The sequence below is a fragment of the Pempheris klunzingeri genome, chromosome 16 (assembly GCF_042242105.1).
Source record: "Pempheris klunzingeri isolate RE-2024b chromosome 16, fPemKlu1.hap1, whole genome shotgun sequence".
Taxonomy (NCBI): Eukaryota; Metazoa; Chordata; class Actinopteri; order Acropomatiformes; family Pempheridae; genus Pempheris; species Pempheris klunzingeri.
Window position 1 is genome coordinate 12465355 of NC_092027.1, and position 21742 is coordinate 12487096.

General features: G+C 42.0%; 1 protein-coding gene across 1 annotated transcript in view; it reads left to right on the forward strand.

Moving 5' to 3' along the window:
• The window catches only part of runx1t1 (RUNX1 partner transcriptional co-repressor 1), a 53729-nt gene that overhangs the window by 18882 nt on the left and 13105 nt on the right, over positions 1-21742 (forward strand). Inside the window, exons 2-4 of the mRNA XM_070846303.1 lie at positions 15466-15603; positions 17389-17630; positions 20133-20222. Of these exons, the coding sequence (XP_070702404.1) occupies positions 15466-15603; positions 17389-17630; positions 20133-20222 (470 nt within the window). The remainder of the gene's footprint in view (positions 1-15465; positions 15604-17388; positions 17631-20132; positions 20223-21742) is intronic.

Genomic DNA, 21742 nt, shown 5'->3' on the forward strand with positions numbered 1-21742 from the left:
CTCACATATCAGACAAAGTTAGCAGCTAGCAAAGTTATCAGTAATTTTACATCAAATTATTTTGCATATATCTTCCATATTAAGATATAAATTGATATGTGTGTGTCAAAACAAAGAGCAAACGTGAAGGTTGTGCAAAGGTGAGAAAATAAGTTGCTCAAGAAATGGATAAGACAGAGAAAAAGAAAAGAAATAGAAATAATTAGAAAGAAGGGAAATCCAAGAGGTAATGAAGAGAAGAAGGGAGCTGAAAAGAGGAGAGATGTGGGGCATTTCTACTCAGGAGAGTTCAGAGGGGGCAGAGAAGCAGCAGACGGCTGCTCCAAATGGATTTTCCCTGTTTGTAATGAGGCTACTTCTTTTGCCGCTACCAGAGCATGTGGTGTTTTTCTTTTTTTTTTCTTCTTTTTTTTTCAGGGGGGGTTTGTTGGATGATGAGAAGAATGGATAGGCGTACATAGATGGAGGAGGGCGGATGGTGTAAGTGGGTAGAAGTGGTAAAGAGAAAGCAGGAAGAAGGGAGCAGAAAATGAGAAAGGAGTGTGAGAAAAGAGTAAGAATGTCAGGAGTGGAATAGTGCTCAATCATAGATCTTTGGGATGACGTTATGCTGTTGCCAGAGGCAGGGGGGGGATGAGCGAGGGAGAATGGGGAGGAAGGGAGGAGGAAGGATAGATGGTGGGAGAAACAATCAGTTATTGCAGGTAGTGGTGGCCAGTGAGAGGGAAAGAAATAAATGGAGCGAGGAATAGGAAAAGAGGGGAGACTTGTGATTGAAAATATTACAGCTGTTGTGTTGTAGAGGAGACAAGTAATAGCTTGGTGGTAATCCAAAACTCAAGCTGTTAAACTGTGATGTAGGGATACAAATATTAAGATAAATGGAACAGCATTTGGAAATTTTTTAGCAATGAACAAAAAAAAAAAAGGACATGGGCTTCGTGTAGAGTACTTGTGTCTTTCCTTGGCCTTCATTTTCAAACAGTGGTTCAGGGAGTTTAAATGAGAAACATATGAGACACAGCTTCACCCAAGGCAAAACTCTGGTAAAGACAGTGACCTGTTTTAGCTTTTCTTTGATGTGAATTCCACGGTTCTGAACTCATATTACCTTCCCACTTCTCTTCTTCCCCTCCTTTTTATTTTTCTTCTCTCCTCTCCTCTCCTCTCCTCTCCTCTCCTCTCCTCTCCTCTCCTCTCCTCTCCTCTCCTCTCCTCTCCTCTCTCCTATACTGTTTTTTTCCTCTTTTGTTCTCATTTTCACTCACTCTTGCCTGAAGAGGACCACTGCATAATATGACTGAGATGGAGGAATGTTTTCTTACATTCACTCCTTCAGTCCTCTTGTTGCATACTTTTTGTCTCTCCCTCTGGTTCCCCAAGGTCTGTTTGATGTAATCTGGGTAATCTAACTTTGGATTTTATATATGTTAAATGAATATTAGCTGTAAACCACTTAAGGACACCTGTTATGGCCTCTCATGGCTTCTGTCCATCTGATGTGGATAGACAGAACAAAAGGGGTTTAGAGGAGAGACTCTATTGACTCTGTCTGCCGTGTTCAATTTCAAGTAACCTGTAAAAGACCTGTCAAGTAATGACACATCTAATCATAAATGCTACGTTATAAAAAATGCATGTAAATACACAGGTGGTCATGACATAACACAGGAATCCGTGGCTTGGAAATTACACCGATAAGAAGAGACGCGATGAGAGAATGTGAGGAAGGGAGGAGAGGGACCGAGAGTTTATGAAAGCAAAAACAAGGGCAGAGAACGAAGCAGAGGGAGAAGTCAGAGGCAGCACACAGATGGTGAGCTGTCAGCGGCCGGCTGTGCGTGTGTGTGCAGTGTTCATACCATGCATATGTGTGCATGCTGCATGTATGCGGAGCGCGTGTGTGCCCTTGCTTTCTTGTGTGCATCCATGCATGTGTGTGTGTCTGTGCCCTCTGAGCTGAAGAGAGGCACTGTATGTGCACAGAGCTGTTCTTCCCAGATGGCTCTGGCAAACACACACTGCAAGGCTGGCAGAGTTGGCACAACTACCCAGTGCACAGTTGGCACTGCCAGCCACCATGCTCTCCCCTATGTACGGGGCGAGGGTACCTGCTGCCAGCCGCCTAAGCTCATTGACTGACTGGCAGGCTGTCTACCGACGGACTTACTCAGTTGTTAAAGTTTCCCTCTCTTTGTTTGATCCTAAGAAAGCACCCTTTCGACGTGAATGAATATGAAACCTCCTGTTTTCAAGAATTCATCGCTCAGAAGCATCACTTTGTGAATCTGATACCGCACAGCTGCATCTAATGAAAAAACACTGAGTCAAAACATGAAGCAACATCAGATTACTTGTCACAATGATTCACATCACACCTTCAGCATTAAAACGGTTTCAACTGTACACAGCTGCATTGTAATTACATTCTGTTATTGTTCCAGTAAGAGCTTTCATGTCTTAATTTCATTGTCAAATCATTAAACAGTGATGTGTCTTAACACACTCCTATGATCATGCTGATCTATAGGCCTCTGCTGGCAGGCTGCCAGCACTGGAGGCGTTCCAACAAACACCTTGATGTTTTCATCTCTGTGTGTTAAGAAAACAGATACAGATACATACAAGGATGAATAGCTAAAGAGGATAAAACATCATTTTAATGTGTGTTTGTGTGTGGATGTGCGTGTGGCAGATGTACAGGAATGCATATGCCTGTCTGTGTGTTGGCGTTGGTGGTGTGGGAGTGCTGGTGGCAGTGTGTTTGCGTGTGTGGGTGGGGAGTGTGGACTTTATACTTCCCATGCCTTAAACAGGAAGTGTAAACTAAGCACAGATGTATGTGTGTGTGTGTGTTACTGCAATCCTCCACTCTGTGTACACTCTGTGTGTGTGTGTGTGTGTGTGTGTGTGTGTGTGTGTGTGTGTGTGTGAGTCCATAAATGTGTGTACCTCCGAGGAAGCAGCTGTGCAAGCGGCAGCGTGTGCCAGGTCGGGAACACTTAAGCAGAATCGAGACACTGTGTGTGTATTTGTGTCTGCGTGTGTGTCTCTGTTCTGGAGCATATGTGTGTGCATGTGTGTGTACGTGCGTGTGTGTGTCTGTGTTCTTGTCTGTGTGTTTGTATGTATGCAGGAGGGGGGCGGGGGGTATTTTGGCCACCCATCTGCGTTAGGCTATTTTGCTACTGTTTCTGCAGGCGCACACACACTGGCAGTCACACACACACACACACACACACACACACACACACACACACGCACACACACAGAGCTCTGTGCCAGGCAAGCTGTTCACTAGCTGGCGCTGGCAACGCTCCAGAGAGAGTGGTGGCATCCATCTGTAGCACTGGAGAGTGTGTGTGTGTGTGTGTGCTTGTACGTGTGTGCAAGCATGTGTGTGTGTGTGTGTGTGTGTGTGTGTGTGTTTATGCCCCACAAAAACAAAACAATGAGATTGTCGTAATGATGCTAGTAGTATTGGTGTGTGTGTGGGAGTTCAGAGTTGTGCTGGTTAAAAAGCTGCTGTTGTCTGATGGACAGTGGGAGGTGGATGTGGGAAGGACAGTGATCTGAAGCGCCTCCTGCAGAACAAAGACTACAACATGTGTCCCACAGTGAGGAGTTAACTTAAATGAAGTCTGAGCAAAGTTTTACTGTTCTGTACTGAGAATTGTGATTACTTTGGGGCGAACAGCAGACAAGAAAAAGAACCGATACTTCCCACACATTTCAGATAGATTGTGGTATTGAAACTGAAATGGAGCTGCTGCCTTTTCTCTTAAATTGAAGGTGAACATATTTTAAAGTAGAAATACCTTTGTTTTTACAAAGAGCAGTTTCTTAGCTGGATTTAAGATTTGAATTGTTTTTATGTTCCAATACTTGGTTTGTCTTGTGCTAAAAGAAGATACTGGGAATTGGATTTAAGAGTTAAGGGGCTCCTGATGCAGTGAGGATGACTCAAATAGTGCTTCAGCTAAGAGAATAATGGAGAGAAGAATGAAGAAATTGAATGAATGTCTTGAATGAGCTGCTGATTGCGAGTGCCTCAAAGTAATAGAGAGACAGAACAAATTGTTAAACTTTTGCTCTCTTTTTTGTATTATTCTTGTTCTCATCAGATGTTCACAAGTTTTGGATTTGGATTTAGAACAATAAAAAGAAAAAGTCCCATATACGGTACACAACACATACACTACAGATAGTGTACAGCATATTCTCAGTCTCTTCTCTCTTCTCTCTTCTCTCATCTTCTCAGATGTTTCACAGGTCGGTGTGAGATCCTCTTTTCTTGTTTGTCAGTGTACTGAGATGGCTGTGGGCTGACAGGGAGGTAAGGCAGTGAAAGGTGAAACGATGGGGAGGAAAGAACTGAGGAGAAAGTGTGTAATGGTTAGATGAAAGGAGGCAAAGACACATCGCTGACCTGGAATAGTCGTGGCAGTACTGCATGTGTGCGTTTGTGTGGGTGCAGAGGCCATCCCTCTGCTGCCTTTGCCTCCAGCCATACTCTACTCTCAGCCACTCAGAACCATTAGCAAACCATGGTCACCATATCACGCAATAACACACAGGTACACACACACACACACACACACTCACACACTATGTAAGCCTGGAAATGCCCTCATGCGAGGTCACACCCACCACCACTCTCTGGCTCTCTGCTCACCAGATGTGACTAAGACCCCGTTTTTTAAACATCTTTTCCTGCAGGGGAAAAGGAGGGAGGGGTAGAGGAGAGGGAGAGGGAGCGTAAAAAGAAAAGAGAGTAGCGGTTTTCGGAGACGGGCAGTGAGGGGTAAAGGTTTTTTTTTTTTTCTGTTTTGCAAATCTGGTTCTACTTAGCAGAGCCCTGGAACACATTTCAGAAATTGCAGACATATTTTTTCAGAGCGGTTTTGGGGAAGATAGTTAACCGGCAGTAATTTCCAACACATGGCAGTCGTCATGTGATATTTTGAAAACACCAGGCAGACGGGCCAGGTCCCTCCCCCACCGCCCTCACCCCCCAGGAACCCTCCCTCCCTTACTGTTAGCCCTCTTTTTTCAGTGATCGTCCTCTGCCTCTCGCGTTTGATTTCCCCATCTGTCTCTCATGGGCTCTTAATGCTATCTCTCGTTTTCAGTCCTCTTCTTCAGCATCTTTACCTCCCTTTTCATATCTTTACCTCCTTTCTAGATCTCTGTTTTCCACATCTGTTTCACCCTTTCATCCCTGCCTGTTTTTCCTACACATCACATACAAACCCACGATGGACTTGCGGGATCCTTGTTGCACAAGCACAATTTAAAATCCACGGTGCACCCAATCCGTCTCTAAACACAATCACATTGATACACACTGGTACACGCACAAGCCCAAGTGACAATTTGTATCCTTTTCCCTGTTAGGTCTCCTTAAGCTAGATGGAACCCACTCTCTCAGCCAATATGTCTGTGTGTGTGTGTGTTTCCATGCTTAAAGGAAGCATATACCTGTCTTCGAGAGCAAAATCAATTTTCAACAGACAGTAAAGGCCCTCATGTTTTACATGACAGTTATCTTTTACTATGTGGAGAGAGACAGAGGCACAGGGGGAGAGGAAGGGTGGGTGGATGGAGTGATATACTTTGCAGGCTAAGTGAGACACGTTTTGTGTTTATAGAACCACACATGCAAGTATACACAGTCCACAATGAGATTCACACACTGAGGTTATTGTGTACCATATACAGTGTTATCTTATATATGCTGCAACAATATTATTCCTCAGCCACACAACAGATATATTTACTGTGTCACAATGGCACAAAGGTAACCCACTGGCTGTGTGCAAAGCTTAGGAAAATAAAGCCATGTGTCGTCAGCATTAGGATGTCTGTTGAGTGTTTTGTGAGAGTCCTTCTCTGTTGGCGTAGAGTCTTGTCTGGGAAAACACCCAGATCCTTTTGGGTTCACTTGGCTCTGTGTCAGCATGGCATCAGAAATGAAGCAAACTGTATACAGAAAGTAATTTTCAATAGGCTGGCTTCCATCAGATGGCCAAACAAGGCTCACTAAGGCTTACATCTGATTTATATCACCCTATTTTTCCTCCAAATGCAACATTTGTATCCTCATTTTCACATCATGTTGTTAATGACAATGACAGGCCAGCTTTATATGAAAAAACAATACATTTGATAGAGTTTTCTAAATATGTTGAGCCCTGTTTGGTCCTGCTGTGGAAAAATGTCTAATGGCAATATGTTTCATACTCAGCTATTTCTATAATAATGGTAAGCGCTCCCCCCTTGCTGTCTCACTCTCTGCGACTCTGTACAAATCCTCGTGTTTTCTTTACCTTTACCTCTCCCTGAACCACTTCTCTGCTTCCTCCACCCTCTTTCTGTATTGTTTTATTTAATATTTTATTTTACAAGACCCTGTAGTTCAGTTTTGCCTGGCAACAAGATGTGGCAGGAATTGGTTCGATTTGAGAGGACGCATAACGGGCACTGTGAATCATTTTTATTGTTCCTTAACACTTGCTTCCTCTCTCTCTCTCTCTGCAAGAGAGACTTTACTTCAACAGATGGGTAAAACAGACATTACTATAAATCTAGTTTTTGAAAAAGAGTGAAGGACTCCTAATGTTGTACACCACATATGTTTTATTGTCCAGTGTGTGCATGTGTGTGTAGTCTGAGGTGTATTGCTGGATTTGTGTGTTTAGTTTATGTATTTTTGTGTTAGTGTGCATGCGTGTGTGTGTTAACGTTTGTGTGATGGAACAGATGGTGTTCAGACCTTTGTGTGTGATTGAAAAATCTCCGTATGTCTTTGCTGGCTTGACAAAGTGTAAACACATGATGTTACACTGAGAGAAAAATACAGATATGTTGGGACTATCAACACTCATCAGGAGCAGATCTGTTTGCAGTGCTTTAGTGCTGTTCTGAGCCATCACCTTTTCACTCTTTAACTCTATTGAGTACATACAGTCTCCTATTTGTGATATTAGAACAAAATAGTGTAGCAATTAATTGAAATACGCAGTTGAAGAACTTTTCTGAATATCTGTATTCTGATATAGCTTATAGTTCTGCAGTGTTGTTTAACCTAAAATATAATGATTATGATGCATTTATGGTCCCTTTTTCTCATAATGCAAGGATTCCCTTTAACCCAAACACCAGTATTAGTTGGTTTCAAGGAGAAGCTCCAACCTTACTTGCGAGCCATTTTTCAAAGAACCAAATTGCCAGAGGTTGTATATTTTTACAACATAACTGTAGTGGTTGAAGAAGAATTTTTTTTTTATCATATTCAGATTGAGTGGATCAGTGGATCCCATTAAACTCTCAAACTGCTCTGCCAGCTGTCCAGTCAGGACAACATGAGGTGGTAAAAGTTCACAGGAATATATTTTTTCTCTTGATTTGCTGTGTGACAAATGACTTTGTTGATATCAGGACAATTATGCTTAACAAAAATAATTGCTATTAGTTAGCTTTCCATTAGTTTGAAAAATGGCAAACGAGTATTTGGAAGTTTTTTTTCCATCCATTTTCACTTAATAGACTGCATATTGCACGTCAAAGTACGAATATACAGAGAGTGCTTAACACCAGGTGTGAGGTGTAATAGAGACTAAATTCACCAGAAAACTAGTTAAGCAGAGTACCGATCCCATAGAGTAATGAGTAAAGGAATGATATTAAATTTGAATGCCTGATGAGTAATAGCTTATGCTGATTTCTTGAATAACAAGGCCATTACTGGCAAAGGGAAACTGTATCACACTGTGCCCAAAGTCCGTGCATCATTAAATGTTGCTGGGAGATGAGATGAAGCAGCAGCCACCAGCCAACAGGAAGCTTCAGGAGGAATGCGTGTTCACCAGTGAGTGTTCACAGTAGGAAAGAGTGAAGACGGGGAGGAAAAGAAAAAGAAGGCTGGGATTGACATGGAGAAAATGAGAGAGAGATGTTTGGGAAAAAAGTGAGAAAGAGCTAGAATGAGAAGGTGAGAAGGAGAGGGAAGAGAGAAGTCCAAAGGGACACATCTCTTCTGCATCCTGCATCTGCTGGGGAGGGAAATAAATAAGGTGATGGAAATCAGACCTCTGTGTGTGTGTGTGTGTGTGTGTGTGTGTGTGTGTGTGTGTGAGAGAGAGAGAGTTGGGTTGTTTTGTTTGCAATTTGTGCATGCATCCTTGCAGCTGCTGTGTGTATGTAATTGTGTGTGTATGTATTTGTGCGTTTGTGGGCTTGTGGTAGGGCGTTGCATCCATACATCTTCTTGACAAGCGGGTGGAGTTTGATGGGACATGCTCTGCATACTGCTCCATCTGGCTGCCGATGACTCTGTATATGTGTGTGTGTGTGTGTGTGTGTATGGTCTAGAGGAGAGGGATGATGGAAAAAGAAGAGTTACCAGACTTGCATACCGATAGATTTCTCTTTTTTCTGCGTACTCCATCTGAATCCTAATCGTCCTACCTATCCCTCAACTGTGCTCTTTAACACATCCGTCCTCTCATTCCCTCCATTTTTCTCTCTCTCTTGTGTCTGTCCCCTTTTCCCTCTCTCCACATCTGTACCCAGCACACAGAGCAATCACCACAAGCCACTATCACACCATCTCTGTATCGCTTCATCTATTCCATTACCTATCTGTCCCGCTCCCCTTCTTCACACATTATTGTGTACAGTGTGTGGGGGTATAAGACACCCAGAGGCACCATTTTGCACAGACATTGGTACGTTGTGGACATTAGTGTTCAATTCACAGGCTTCCTGTGGCTTCAGTGCCTCACGGTTTTCACTTCAACACCTACATATCAATGTGTGCGCTGAGGGTATTATGCATGTCTAGATTATATGTTTGCCTGTGTGTGTGCAGGGCATAAGCAGGTCACTCTATATGCATTTTTCCATTTAACTCCATAATGATGATATCTTATGTCTGACTAATACAATCTTGTGTTCGCACAGGCGCCAGCGCACCGTAAATTGTTTATGTCACAGCCGCCAACTCTTGAAAATTCACCCAGCGTGATTGAAATCCATTGTCGTTTTGAAGAATGGGATTTGCCTGTGTGAAGTAGTCTCGAGTGGCATATTACTGCCACTGTTATCACATCATTTTCTGGGTCTCCAACTGTACGATCACAGCGCACACATACACTCACCCAAACACACATACACACAGCGGCAATTCTGGCTTATGAAGTGTGTAATTGAGATTGTCTGACTGTATCTCCTGATGATAGACTTTGAAGTCATTGTAGCCTCTATGAATAATCTAAAATATCAAGCTTAGGCGATGTTGTCCCCATTTCACAAGGTGATTTGAATACGAAATGACCTCATAGCTTTGTGTGTGATGATGAAATATATAAGGTTTTTTTACATTGTATTTTTGCCTTGAGTTGTGGGTTAGCAAAGTCCTCTCTGTAACATACTGAACTGTTTCTCAGGGACCGCGTTCCTTCTAGATATCGTTCATTGCAACAACCTTGTTTTAGGCGAGTGATGTAACTTGCATGTAACCTTAGAAAAGACGTGTATCACAAGTCAGCGGGGGGATAAAATCTCCTTTCTTTGAGCTTGGCTGAAAGAGAGTGCAAGCGAGAGGGAGAGAAACGCCAAGAAAGAAAGAAAGAGAGAGATTTTGCAAACATTGAGGATCAAGTAATCATGGACGATGCAAACGGGTGATGTAAGTCTGAAGACATCCTTGTGAGTGGCAGGTAGTTGTCCAGGGCTGTGCCTCATTTCTAGGATCAGTCTGTGAGTAAGTGTGAGTAAGAGGGATAGATTGTAAAGAGATTAAAGAAGTAACAAACAAGAGCAATTCAACTTTTGCTTTGTTATTTTAACAAGGAGCCCTTGAGAGTGGGTTTTGATGTGAGGGCAGTTAGCATATTCAAATTCTTATATTCTATTCTGAAATTATAAGAAACAATACAGTAAGACCTACAATGTAGTGGTTTATACAAGTGGTTCCCAACCTTGGGGCTTGAGACCTTTCCAGTGGGTTTGAAAGAAAAATCTGATGATCACAAGGTGATTGATAAAATATGAACAAAGGAAAAAAAAATTGACTTTTCTCAGATCTTTGCTTTATTCTTTATTTTTCTAAACTATTGCACTGTAACAAGGAAACATCATTCTTTGACTCATTCCCAGCTCAAATACATATACAATCTACTACAATAGAAAGGTAGCAAGCCAAAAATTTTGGTTACCAGTATTTTATACCAAAAGATTTCTCACTACACAACATTGTAACAGCACTGCTGCAATTAGTGTAATTCAAACTTGATGCAAATACAAATACAACCCTATTCCTCCTGGGAGCTCATGATTCAGTCAGATATCAGTGTAATTGTCTCTGACACATACAACATGATAGCTGGGAAACAATGTACCAAATGCATTTAATGAGGCATCTCTACAGCCCTGGTATTCTCAAGGGTTCAGGCCTCATTCAGGCCACCCATTCTACAAATATTTGCACTAAGAGCTCTTTTATAATGCTTTAGATAAAACCACACCAAGTGGCTGTTGTGAGACATTAATCACTGTCATCCATTGGCATGATCATCAATAGGTTTGGCACCTCTGCCTTTGCAGAGTGCACGAGTGAATCTGCACACATTTGAGAGGCTCTTCTGTTCTTTTATGGCTAATTGCTGCCTCTTCAACAACCGTCCTCATCCTCTTCAATCCATTAATTCCGGGACAACAGCACTTCTGAGAAGTCGTAAAGTGATTTAGGCTAAGTCAAAATGCTCATCACCCCTTTCCATTAAAGCTCCGCACATCAATACTTGTCCAGTCTTGGAATACCATCCATCCGCTGGCCACAGATCTGCTGCTTTGCGTACAATATGCAGCTGGCGGGGCAGTAACAGGGCTAATAAATGGACAATAGATGTGCATTAAGTTAAGCCATTAACTTTTAACAGATGTATTAGACAGGAGGAGACAACTGACTTTGTTTTCAAGGTTGTTTAAGGTTGCTGGTTCAGGTGGTGCTTTTTAGATTGAATTATTCATGAAGTAGCAAGCACTCGCTATTGTTCAGCCTCTCTCTATTGCTGTAATAAAATGAGGGCTTGTCTGACTGTAAGTCTGTACATATACTTTTTTACTTTAAAATATGCATGCCATCTTTGTCATGAAAATAGATGGCACACATATATGAGCTGTTTCAATAATGTGCTTCACTTGTAAGATGTATTTTTATTTTCCCAAAGACAGGGTAAATTACCTTGTGGAGGGAGTACTGCTATTGATTCAAGTGGCATAGTAACTGCTGAATGAATGGTTGGTTGCAGCCCTTGTTGGTTAGTATGAAGCCATTGATTTTATTCTGCTTATATGCTTTGCAGGGCTCTCAATCAAATCAGAAACAGAGAAGATGCTGTTTATAAATCACAAACGTGTGTGTGTGTGTGTGTGTGTGTGTGTGTGTGTGTGTGTGTGTGTGTGTGTGTGTGTGTGTGTGTGTGTGTGTGTGTGTGTGTGTGTGGTGAGAAGGAGGGAGGGGGAGAGAGAGAGAGAGAGCGAGAGCGAGAGAGAGGGAATGTTATAGCCTGGATGCATGTATTTGCTGTGTACACGGATTTCAGACTAATTCATTCTTTATCCTTTATCTTCATCCCAGAGGGACAGCAGAGTTTCAGATGCTTTGGGGGGTTTATGTTTCTCTCATCTCCACTCGACGACTGCCATCCAATCATAACACTGACCTAGGTGTTAATCCCCAATTACAAGCCCATAACCAAACTCATATTTTCATACTGCCGCAGGGCCTGCGGTGCCATGCAGGACTTCAAGGGGATCTCCAGTCTAGACTTTTGTACTTTTTTCCCTCTTTATGTACTTTACATTGTGCGTCAAACATTTCAAGTTTTTATTGTGAACAAAAGCATTTTTCTCTTCCTTTCAAATGAGTACTAACCCCAAGAAATAATACTCCAGCCTCCACTGGAAATATCCCACTTTACTGTAAATTGATTTTTTTAAAAAGGATTATCTTGTATGGTTTGCACTCTGGGGACTGCTGGAGGTCAGTATCTGATTTCAAATTGCATTGTGCTGACGTGAGCGATTTACATTATCCATTCCCCTATCTAGTTGCAATTATTGAGGTAATTATAAGATGATTTGGATACTAATTTGATGTCCAGCTATCTAACAATAGATCAAGTGAACTGGGCCAAAAATTTGCACAATTAGAAAAGCCAATATACAGAACCACTGAAAGCATGACCACAAAGATCCAATGAAACAGGATAAGTAGAACCATGTGTGATATGGTAACTTCTCTCTATTTAACTTGGGCTAGTTAAGTATATACGTGTAGGTTCTTTGTGTTTGACTGGAAAATGATGAATTACCGTGGGTCCTGTCACTCGCCGGTCTTTTTTAATGACCTTGTATTTTCATAGATCATATTTTAGGCAGGCATACAGGATATGATAGTTGGCAGCCAGAGGTAAGACTATATGTTTCCACTCGCTAGTCTGCTATATCCTGAGTATATAAAATAAATAGTCAGAGTTTTTTACTGTGGTGAAATTAGAGTAGTAAACCTTTCTCAGTGTGGCCACTTCAGGATGATTGTGTGTGTGTGTGTGTGTGTGTGTGTGTGTGTGTGAGAGAGAGCAGAGAGAGAGAGAGCAGAGATGCAGTACAGTGAACAGAAAAGTTGCTCTATTCTGTCTTCTCTTCATACTGACTCCTCTTTCACCTCCATTTCTTTCTCCTCTGCTTTTCTAATCACTTGTTTTTTCCATTAATATTCCACTCTTTATCCAGTGATGATATTCTCTGCAAATTACCCCCTTTTCCTCTCCATTTGCCAAGCTATAACTTGTGTTATAGCATCAGTCAGTGATTGACTTTTGATTGATGACTTGAATGAATACATTTTTTGTAGTATATTTGAATAATATTTTGAGTCAAAGCCAATCCAAACCTTAGAATTTGAGAGCTTCAACCCAAACTGGACCTATTCCAGAAGCCCCAAAACGTTTTAGGCTTAAGGTCAGTTGTGTTCTGGCTCTCAGTCGTCAGTTTGCTTCTCCCAGTTCACCCTTTAAGTAACCCAGTCTCTGTGCCAGTGTGCTGGGAGCCTGATAAATCCAACCTTCCCAATGACTTTATCTGCTGACCGCTCCTAGGACGGCTCCAGAGTGTGCATGGTCGCTGACAGTCATCTGTGGCTTGTGGCGAGGTGTGTGTCCTCTCTCTAGGGACAGGATGTGGGGATTCCTCACTCTTCCTTTTCTGTCCTCTGATAGCGTCTGACTATATGGGCTGGAATCTGTTTGCCTTGAGCCTTGAGAAGCTGCTGGATACTCATAAAACTTACAGTATCTTTACATTTTAAGAAGAAGGGTATGTCTTTATAACAGTATATTCCTGCCTATTTTACACCAGTGTGCCAGTAGGAGCTCTAAGAATGACATTGTCAGTAAGACAAAAGTGTAGCCTCTAGGAGTAAGTGTGGCTTTTAGACTCTTGCTTGTTTTTTGGAAAACTGTTAAAAGAAATTAATCTTGGCTTTCTCCTGTGTCACAGTTCTTCCCAGTAAACCTTTAAAGCTTAAAGATGCTAATCAGAACCGTTCCTGAACATGTTGCTTTTCAAGAAGCTTTGTGGTGTAATCACTAATGGTGTAATACGCTGTATCTTGTATATTTCCTTTGATTGTTTCATTTATTTGCATCATATTCCCTCTGCGTGGTTCTCAAAGGATGAACATGCAGAATAAACACAACTGACCTAAACGTTAAATCCAGAAATGGAGCTATGGAGCCCTCTCTATTTAGAATTTCACTGACATCTCCATCTCTCACTTGACTGCCTGCTAAAGCTGAGCTAGTGTGACTAAAATACTTAGTCACAGTGCACCTCGGCAGCAGCGATCCAGAGTGCTACTGAGGCTTGGGCCTAGCTAACAGGCTTAGGCTATCCTGTCTCTCTCATGTCACCATTTCTCTTTCATTTCACCTAAACTTAGCACTATGGATCCAAACATTCGGCGCAGCGGAGCAGAAGTGTACACACTTGAATTCGCAAAAACACTTGGGGAAAATATGCAAATAAACATGTAAAATAAAAGATTACATAACAGCGTGCATATTCATCATGAAAAAGCAGACACACACACGCAAACACACTCTAAGATTTTGAGGAAAATGTGTGACAGGGACCACCCTTTTTCTGGAACATGCGCCCTGATTACAGAGTGTGTGTGCTTTTTAATGTGTATGTGTGTGTCTTTGAGTGAAAGCACATGCCCACTCCGTGATTACAGCTATATGTTCCCAATGTCACAGATAGCACTTTTGTTTCTCTTGCAGCTCCTCCCTTCCCTCTTTGCTCTCTCCTTTCTCTCTCTTCCTTTTTTGCAATCTCCCCTTCACAATGTGCCACAGTTGATAACAGTCTGCTAACTCTGCGATAGGCTTGTTACTGCTACTGCTGAGAGAAGTTGTGTATCTTATCCTGCTCAATACGGGCTCAGCCCTCATGCCAGTGCAAGACTCTGATAATGTCTTGTTGTTGTTCTCATACATTTGATATGGCCAGTTATCTGCTGAGCACGAAGCAACTGAATTATGTGAAAGTAGGCATGTCACCAAAGAAAATGTTTTGTTTTTGATCAGCGTTTTATCTTTATTTCTTTTAAGTAGAGTTAGAATGGTCTGACTGTTTTGTTTTTTTTATCCGTTGAGATTTAACTTTCAGGTGTGGAGTCATTTCTGTTTAACAAGTTGAGAACAGTTAGTTAAGAACAGTTAGTTTGTGTGTGTTTTTCTACGTCTTAAATTATTTTGTTGACTAGTTGCTTTTCTGCTGTGTTCTAGTCCCGAACAGATGTGAATATAGTATCCAGAGATACAAGCATTAGAGCTGTGTGTGTGTGTGTGTGTGTGTGTGTGTGTGTGTGTGTGTGTGTGTGTGTGTGTGTGTGTGTGTGTGTGTGTGTGTGTGAGTGTGTGTCTAATGAGCACTGCAGTCGTTAGCAGGGGGTTGGGGTTGGAGGGGTGGGGGGTGTCGCTGTTCTGTACAGCGGCCATCCAGGATGGCACAGATGGTGGTGGAATGAGACCCGTACTCACTGCAGATTTACTCTCCTCTCTCGGGTGTCTGTCTGTGTGTCTGTGAGTCTCTCCTTTCTCTCCCTCTCATTTCTCATTTGACAGCCTGAGCATATGCATTGGTGTCATGGTGGCAAGACATGCAGACGTATGATGTGGTGAGCCATCTATTTCCAGAAGTAGTCTGGTGAATCCTCTCAGGCGCTTTGTTATCACATTAAATCCTACTGCTGTTTATGTGCAAATTATGATAAAGTACCTTTGTTGGTGCACAGATGTGGAATATGTGACCCTGAGCAGTGGTTTACTTCTTGTTTTAAGATTTTTTTTTACATTTTTTAATCATATGCTTGTCTCCTTTGTCTTCCCTCAGATCGCACTGGGAAGCACTCCACCATGCCCGACTCACCTGCGGACGTCAAGACACAGTCCAGGTTGACCCCCCCTACCATGCCACCCCCACCCAGCACGCAAGGAGCACCTCGTAACAGCTCCTATACTCCCACCACATGTGAGTAAAGCCAGGTTTATGGTTCTGCGTTGCATCAGCTACACCATAGGCTCTTCAGAGTCCTAGTAAGATTCCCGATAATGACAGCAATATCAAGCAAGTTTAAGAACGGCTTAGTGATCCTCTCCTTGTCAGTAGCAAAATTGTTCCAACTGCAAACCTTCTACCTGCTGCTACCATGATCTCTGTTACAAAATTGATGACAGACTGTAAACACAATTATGTCCGACCGAGTAGGAAGGAGGACAGACCTTGCAGGCAGTGCTCTATATCACAAAGTGAATGAAAGAATGCAAATTAATGTGTGGTATATAGAATGATATGGGCTGATATTGTACTATATATCCATAGAATTAACACAGTATCATTGCCAATACTGATGTTACTAAGCAGATCTGGTATTAACCATTAATGTAACATTGTAAAAAGAGAGCACCGGTACAGGTCCGGTTCTTGGTATCGTAATCGTATCAGGAGAGAAAAAGTTGGATTGGTGTAGAGGCATACTTCCACCTTAAGAAACTCATGGAAACAAAACTAGGAACTGCCTAAATAGACCATATATAAATGCATTCACACATGGGAAGACAGTCACAGCATATCCAAAACCTAAAAATAAAAGAATCAATATCAAACTCCATCAGCATCACAAGACCTTCTTAACAAATTGCACTGAGTCTTCCTAAATTGCAGTCATTCCAAACAATTCACCCAACAAGTTCATTAACGCCCATGCTTACAAACCGTTGGAGCTTTGCCATGATGTGCACATAGCCCGTGACAAGCAAATTACACCCTAGTATTCAGTCAGAAGTGCACACTTAACCACTTGCATGAAGAGCACTAGAATCAAAGAATAGAAGGCCCTGTGGTTCAAAATGCTCGGAGCACTCAAGTCTGCGTTTGCATTGCTGGTTCTCGGCAACAGAGGCATTATATTATTCTCTTTCAATCGCTTACACTCCCTTTCTTCATCTCTGGTATTTGCTTCCTCCCCGTCTCTTTGTATCAGTCTGCCTGTCTCTCTCTCTCTGTTGCGAACACACTCCACAATTAACATCGGGGCTTCCGTGCGATGAGGGAGGAAAGGACCAGCTCTCTCATTACGCATGCCGAAGGTTTTAACAAAGCAGTATGCTTTGATTTCCACCCGACATAATTGTTACCAGATGCAGTTTGAGTATCTCGTCTCTCTCCTCTCTTTACAGTGGCGGTTTTGGACGACGGCCAGAGGGGGAGTGAGTGGATCACTAGTCAAAACCTAATCTCATTAGAGAGAAAGCTTTATGCCGCCTTGTATCTCTTTGTACACCAACTCCCCCCAACACATACATAGACACACACACTGCTCCCATGCTCTTTCACGACGGGGGGTCGCACTGCCCCTGCTTGTTTAGACTGCACGGAAGGAGGGAAAGGGAGAAGGAGGCGAAGGGAGGCAACATGTCTCCAAATGCAGAAATATGTTTTTTATGAGAGGATGCCGCAAAGGATCAAATGTGCGTCAGTGATTGGAAACAAATGTTCAGGATTGTGTCTGTTTTCAGGGGAATGCAAGTTAAAATCAGTGGTTCGGTCTCAATGAAGCTGACATATGTTGTTTCCTTTGTTGATATTTGTTAAAGGCACTTCCAGAGATTTTAGGTTACTTTTGGTCATTCGTATATAACCAGAGCGAGTGCAGTGTTACAACAACTGAGTTGAAAAAAAAAAGTTTTTTAACAAAATGTTCTTAATTTTGTTCTCCTCTCTTAACACCATTCTTTATGTCCTTGTCTCACACAGTGACCAATGGCAGCAGCCACTCTCCCACAGCGCTCAATGGTGCTCCATCTCCTCCAAACGGCTACAGCAATGGTCCTAGTTCCTCCTCCTCATCCTCGCTGGCCAACCAGCAGCTGCCGCCAGCCTGCGGCGCCCGGCAGCTCAGCAAGCTGAAGCGCTTCCTCACAACTCTACAGCAGTTTGGCAACGACATCTCACCTGAAATTGGCGAGCGAGTCCGCACATTAGTGCTAGGACTAGTGGTGAGTGGCTACTGTTTATGCGAGATTTAGTTCAAAGGGCTCATGGAGTGAAAGTTGAGACCAGGCCTTAAGCTACCAGAAATAAACGAAACCATTGGCATGCCTGAAGTACCAGATGGAAGGTTTTTCTGAATCAAGAAGTTTAGATAGTGTCAGGTTAGTTGTCAGTCACAGAGATGAACTCTTAAAATACTTGTGGATGATTATGAAAACCTCAGGGGCATTTGTTTAGGGCTTTTTTATTTTATTATGTCAAAAACCTCCATTTGGCATCAGGGTAAAATAAACAGAAATTTGCAGATCTCTGCCTCAAGGACTGACATCTATCAGTACTTTGCGGCCCATTATTCAGTGTTGTGCGACACTGTTTGACTAAACAAAGGCAGTATGTTGAATGCACCTGATCCACTTTGGATTACATTTATTTAAATTCAAATACAACACACAGCAACATGGAAAAACAGAGGCACAAGGGGATAAAAATTGGCCTTTTTATTGTAATATAAAACTAATGTTATCATTAAGATTAGGTGTGATACCTAAACATGACTCAGAAAATGTCAATATTAAAACATAAATCATTTATTTAGCTAACAAATGAATGAAATTGCAAAAAATTGTGATCATAGCTTTAAGAGGAATTAGAATTTGAATTTGTCTAAAACTACTAATAATACAGTTAAGTACTTTAAAAAAAATCATATAATAATATGATAACAAAATGAAACTTTTTGTTTCCTTCACCTTCCTCCTTCAAGTGTTTTTGCCACCAGAGATTTCAGCACTGATAATACGGCAACATACAAATCAACCTCAAAAACATCAAAATACATTTATCCAACAGAGATTTGATGTGTTTTTCCAGCTTAGCTGACACGGTTCTATGAAATTCCATATGAAATAGATCTGGAAATCTAAAGATTTACCACACGTCTATGTGATCTGAGAAAATTTGAGCATAACGAGCAGGGGAATACAGAAATAGTGATTGAATGTTGTGCAGAAAGGAGGAGGCGGAGGAGATGGAGGGAGGAATTTTTTTAATTAGCCACATAGAGCATAGCCTCCTTTTGGCTTCACTATGTTTATTTTTCCCACCGTCTGCATATGCACAAGCCTCTCCTGTGTCGTTTTCGCTTGCCCCCCCCCCCCCCATCTCTCCCTCTCTCGCTGTCTCTCTGTCCCTCCCCCTACCTTATTGAAAAGAGTGACACCATTAATTAGCTAGTTGTGTGCTGGGGAGAGGGAGAGAGGGAGACTCAGGAGGTTTCACTAGCTGTCAAGAACAGCCCCTACGCAATCTGGGCGAACAGATGTAAGGCTGAATGTAACAAAATTCAGGTCTGGGAAATAACACAGAGAGTGTGGGGAGGAAAAATAATATTTGCTGCTTTTTTATGTTCCTTGTCTCGCTTGATTTTTTTTTCCTTGTTTGTATTTGTGCTTGTTATAGAGCAGATTCTTCTCCCATGTGCATGCTCACCTGTTTCTCTGTTCTGCTCTGCATCTTAGGAATAGTTCATGTTTAAAATTAAAAATAGTGTCACCGCTGTCAGACATTAATGTGAGTCACAGGCAACCAAAGAGGGAGAGACAGAAGCAAGTCTTTTTTTTGGATGCGGAGGGTTGACAAACAGAAATTTCTAACCTACTTTGGACTCCCCACTGCGCCGAACACATACACTGAACCATACAGAAAACGCACAAGTACTCACTCTAATTATATTATGTCCTCCCTGTCTACTGCCCATTTACTTGATCTATGCTACTGTAATGTATTTTGATCACCTTGGTCTTGTCTGACAGTTTTTTGGCACTGATTGAGAGAGGTAACACAAGCATGCAGCGTCGTGGCACAAGTATGACAGGCTAATGTAGTGTGTTTGATGGGGATGTGGCTGCACACACACGTACAACAGAAAGCATGTGTGGGAACATCCAAGTGAATGTCCAAGTGATGGAAACAAAAAAAGGCAATTAAGCTTTAAGAAGGAAAATAAAATCACTACGGTTTTTCAATCAATAAAGCTCAATCTCCCAACAAAATTACAATACATGGACTATTTTATTGGACATGAATTATGGAATCCGCACATCGTCATTTGTGTCGCAGTTTAGTGCAAAATATACAATATGTGAATGTGGGTTTTCAGTTTCAATTCACAATAACAAACAAGCAGACGGACTGAAATCTAAGAACAAGTCTTCAAACAATTCAGCTGCACCTAAATGTTAGTTAAAGACTAAGCACATTTCTCCCTCATGCAGCATATTTTTTGATGATGTGACTCCTACATGTGTATTTGTTTTGTTAATTGAAGGAGTTGTGTGTCTTTGTTTTCTGTGGCTCTTTTCACTGTGGCTTGCCCATATGCTTCCTATTACAAAACCCGAAACATTCACTCCAGGCCAGGATATAGCTTAGCTTCCAATAAGTAATATTATCACTTAATGCCTTCCACATGGATCCATGTGTTTTCTCTCTGTCTCTCTCTCCTCCAGAATTCCACGCTAACCATCGAAGAATTTCACTCCAAGCTCCAAGAAGCCACCAACTTCCCTCTGCGACCTTTCGTCATACCCTTTCTGAAGGTAGATATTTAAATATACAATTACTACAGAGGGTTTGCCTGCCTGTCTGCCTGATCGACCAAATCTGGAAAACATTTAGCCAGCCCAGATCCAGATGTGCATACTTATGTCCGTGATATTTATCCCTATTTTCTCCCTGTTTTTGGAGTCTCACCCCTCTTTGCATCTTTCTCTCTCTCTCTCTCTCTCTCTCTCTCTCTCTCATATCTATGTGTAAGATACTGACGCTCTAAATCTGCCTCTCACATCATCTTTTTCTTCGTCTTGTTCGCTCTGTCTGTCTCTATCTCCTCCAAATTAAACACTGTATGTAATTCATTCCAATATTGAGGCTGATCTCACTCTTTTAGGCTCAGTCTGTTTAACCCAAAGCAAGCAACTTTGTCGGGACTATGTTTTTTTTTCTGTACAATATTTGAACTGGAAATAAGTTGTTTTTGTTCTTGTTTTAAGAAACTTGCTTATACGGCACAGAGCGCAATGAGTGTAGTTTTGGCCTGAGGACCATGTCTTCTTTCATGTTTTACTTTCCAGCCTCCTCCGCCTCTTTTGCTCAGGCTTGTTTTGCCATCAATTCTTCATCCAACTAAACCGCATTTCTCAGCTACTATTTCCGATTTCCTCCATTAGCATAGTATATTAGCAGAGGAAGGCGAACTCCTTTAAACATCCAGCCTTGTCCTTGCTTCAGCCCATTTGTCACAGGTCGTCTTATCTCAGTAAAAACAGCTCTCTCTTTATTCTAGTCTGGGAGATAAAAAATGAAGTGAGATGGTGGTTTTTGTGTTTGTATCTACAGGTGAAATAGTGACCATTTATGTGCATTAGAGCTGTTTTTGACAGATAGGTGCATATTCTGTGTGTCTGCTGGATTTGAGGAGCGATCTGGAGGTGAGACTGGTGGTGTTGGTGATGTGATTTGTTTTGGGTAGTCAAAGAGAAATGAGAAATGGGACTGGGGTGTATACTGAAAGATGTACTGTGCAGCAGCACTTTGGATCATGTTATCAGGTCTAGGTGAAGGTGAGATCAATATCTGTGCATTACTGAGGGATGAGAGCAGGGACGGGCACAACATTCAACACAGAGCTCATTTGCTTCTATTGTGTTTTGCTCTCACTTTCTTTTCACTAATTATTTTCTGTTTCCCCTCACTCCTCCTTTTCATTTCTCTGGCCACCTCTTCCTCTTAATCTTTTGTATCTATCCCTCCCTCATCTGCTCTATCTGTCTGTGTCTGAGTGACAGGCATGAGGTAAATTTTATTTATGAAAATAAGGCAGTTGGCTCTCTGTGAGCGCAATATCATTTCACTTTATTGTCTGTACGCGCGTGCATGTTTGCATTTGCAGATGTGTGCATGTGTGAACTGACATTCACAAGCCTATATTATCCACCGAGGTCCTGTGTGGATGTGGGCAGCAGAAATTGGTCCCACTAGAATCACTGTTACTGGCTGTTAACGACACAAACAGGGACTTTGTGTCCTCCCTGTCTCCTACCTTACATCGCTCTTTTAT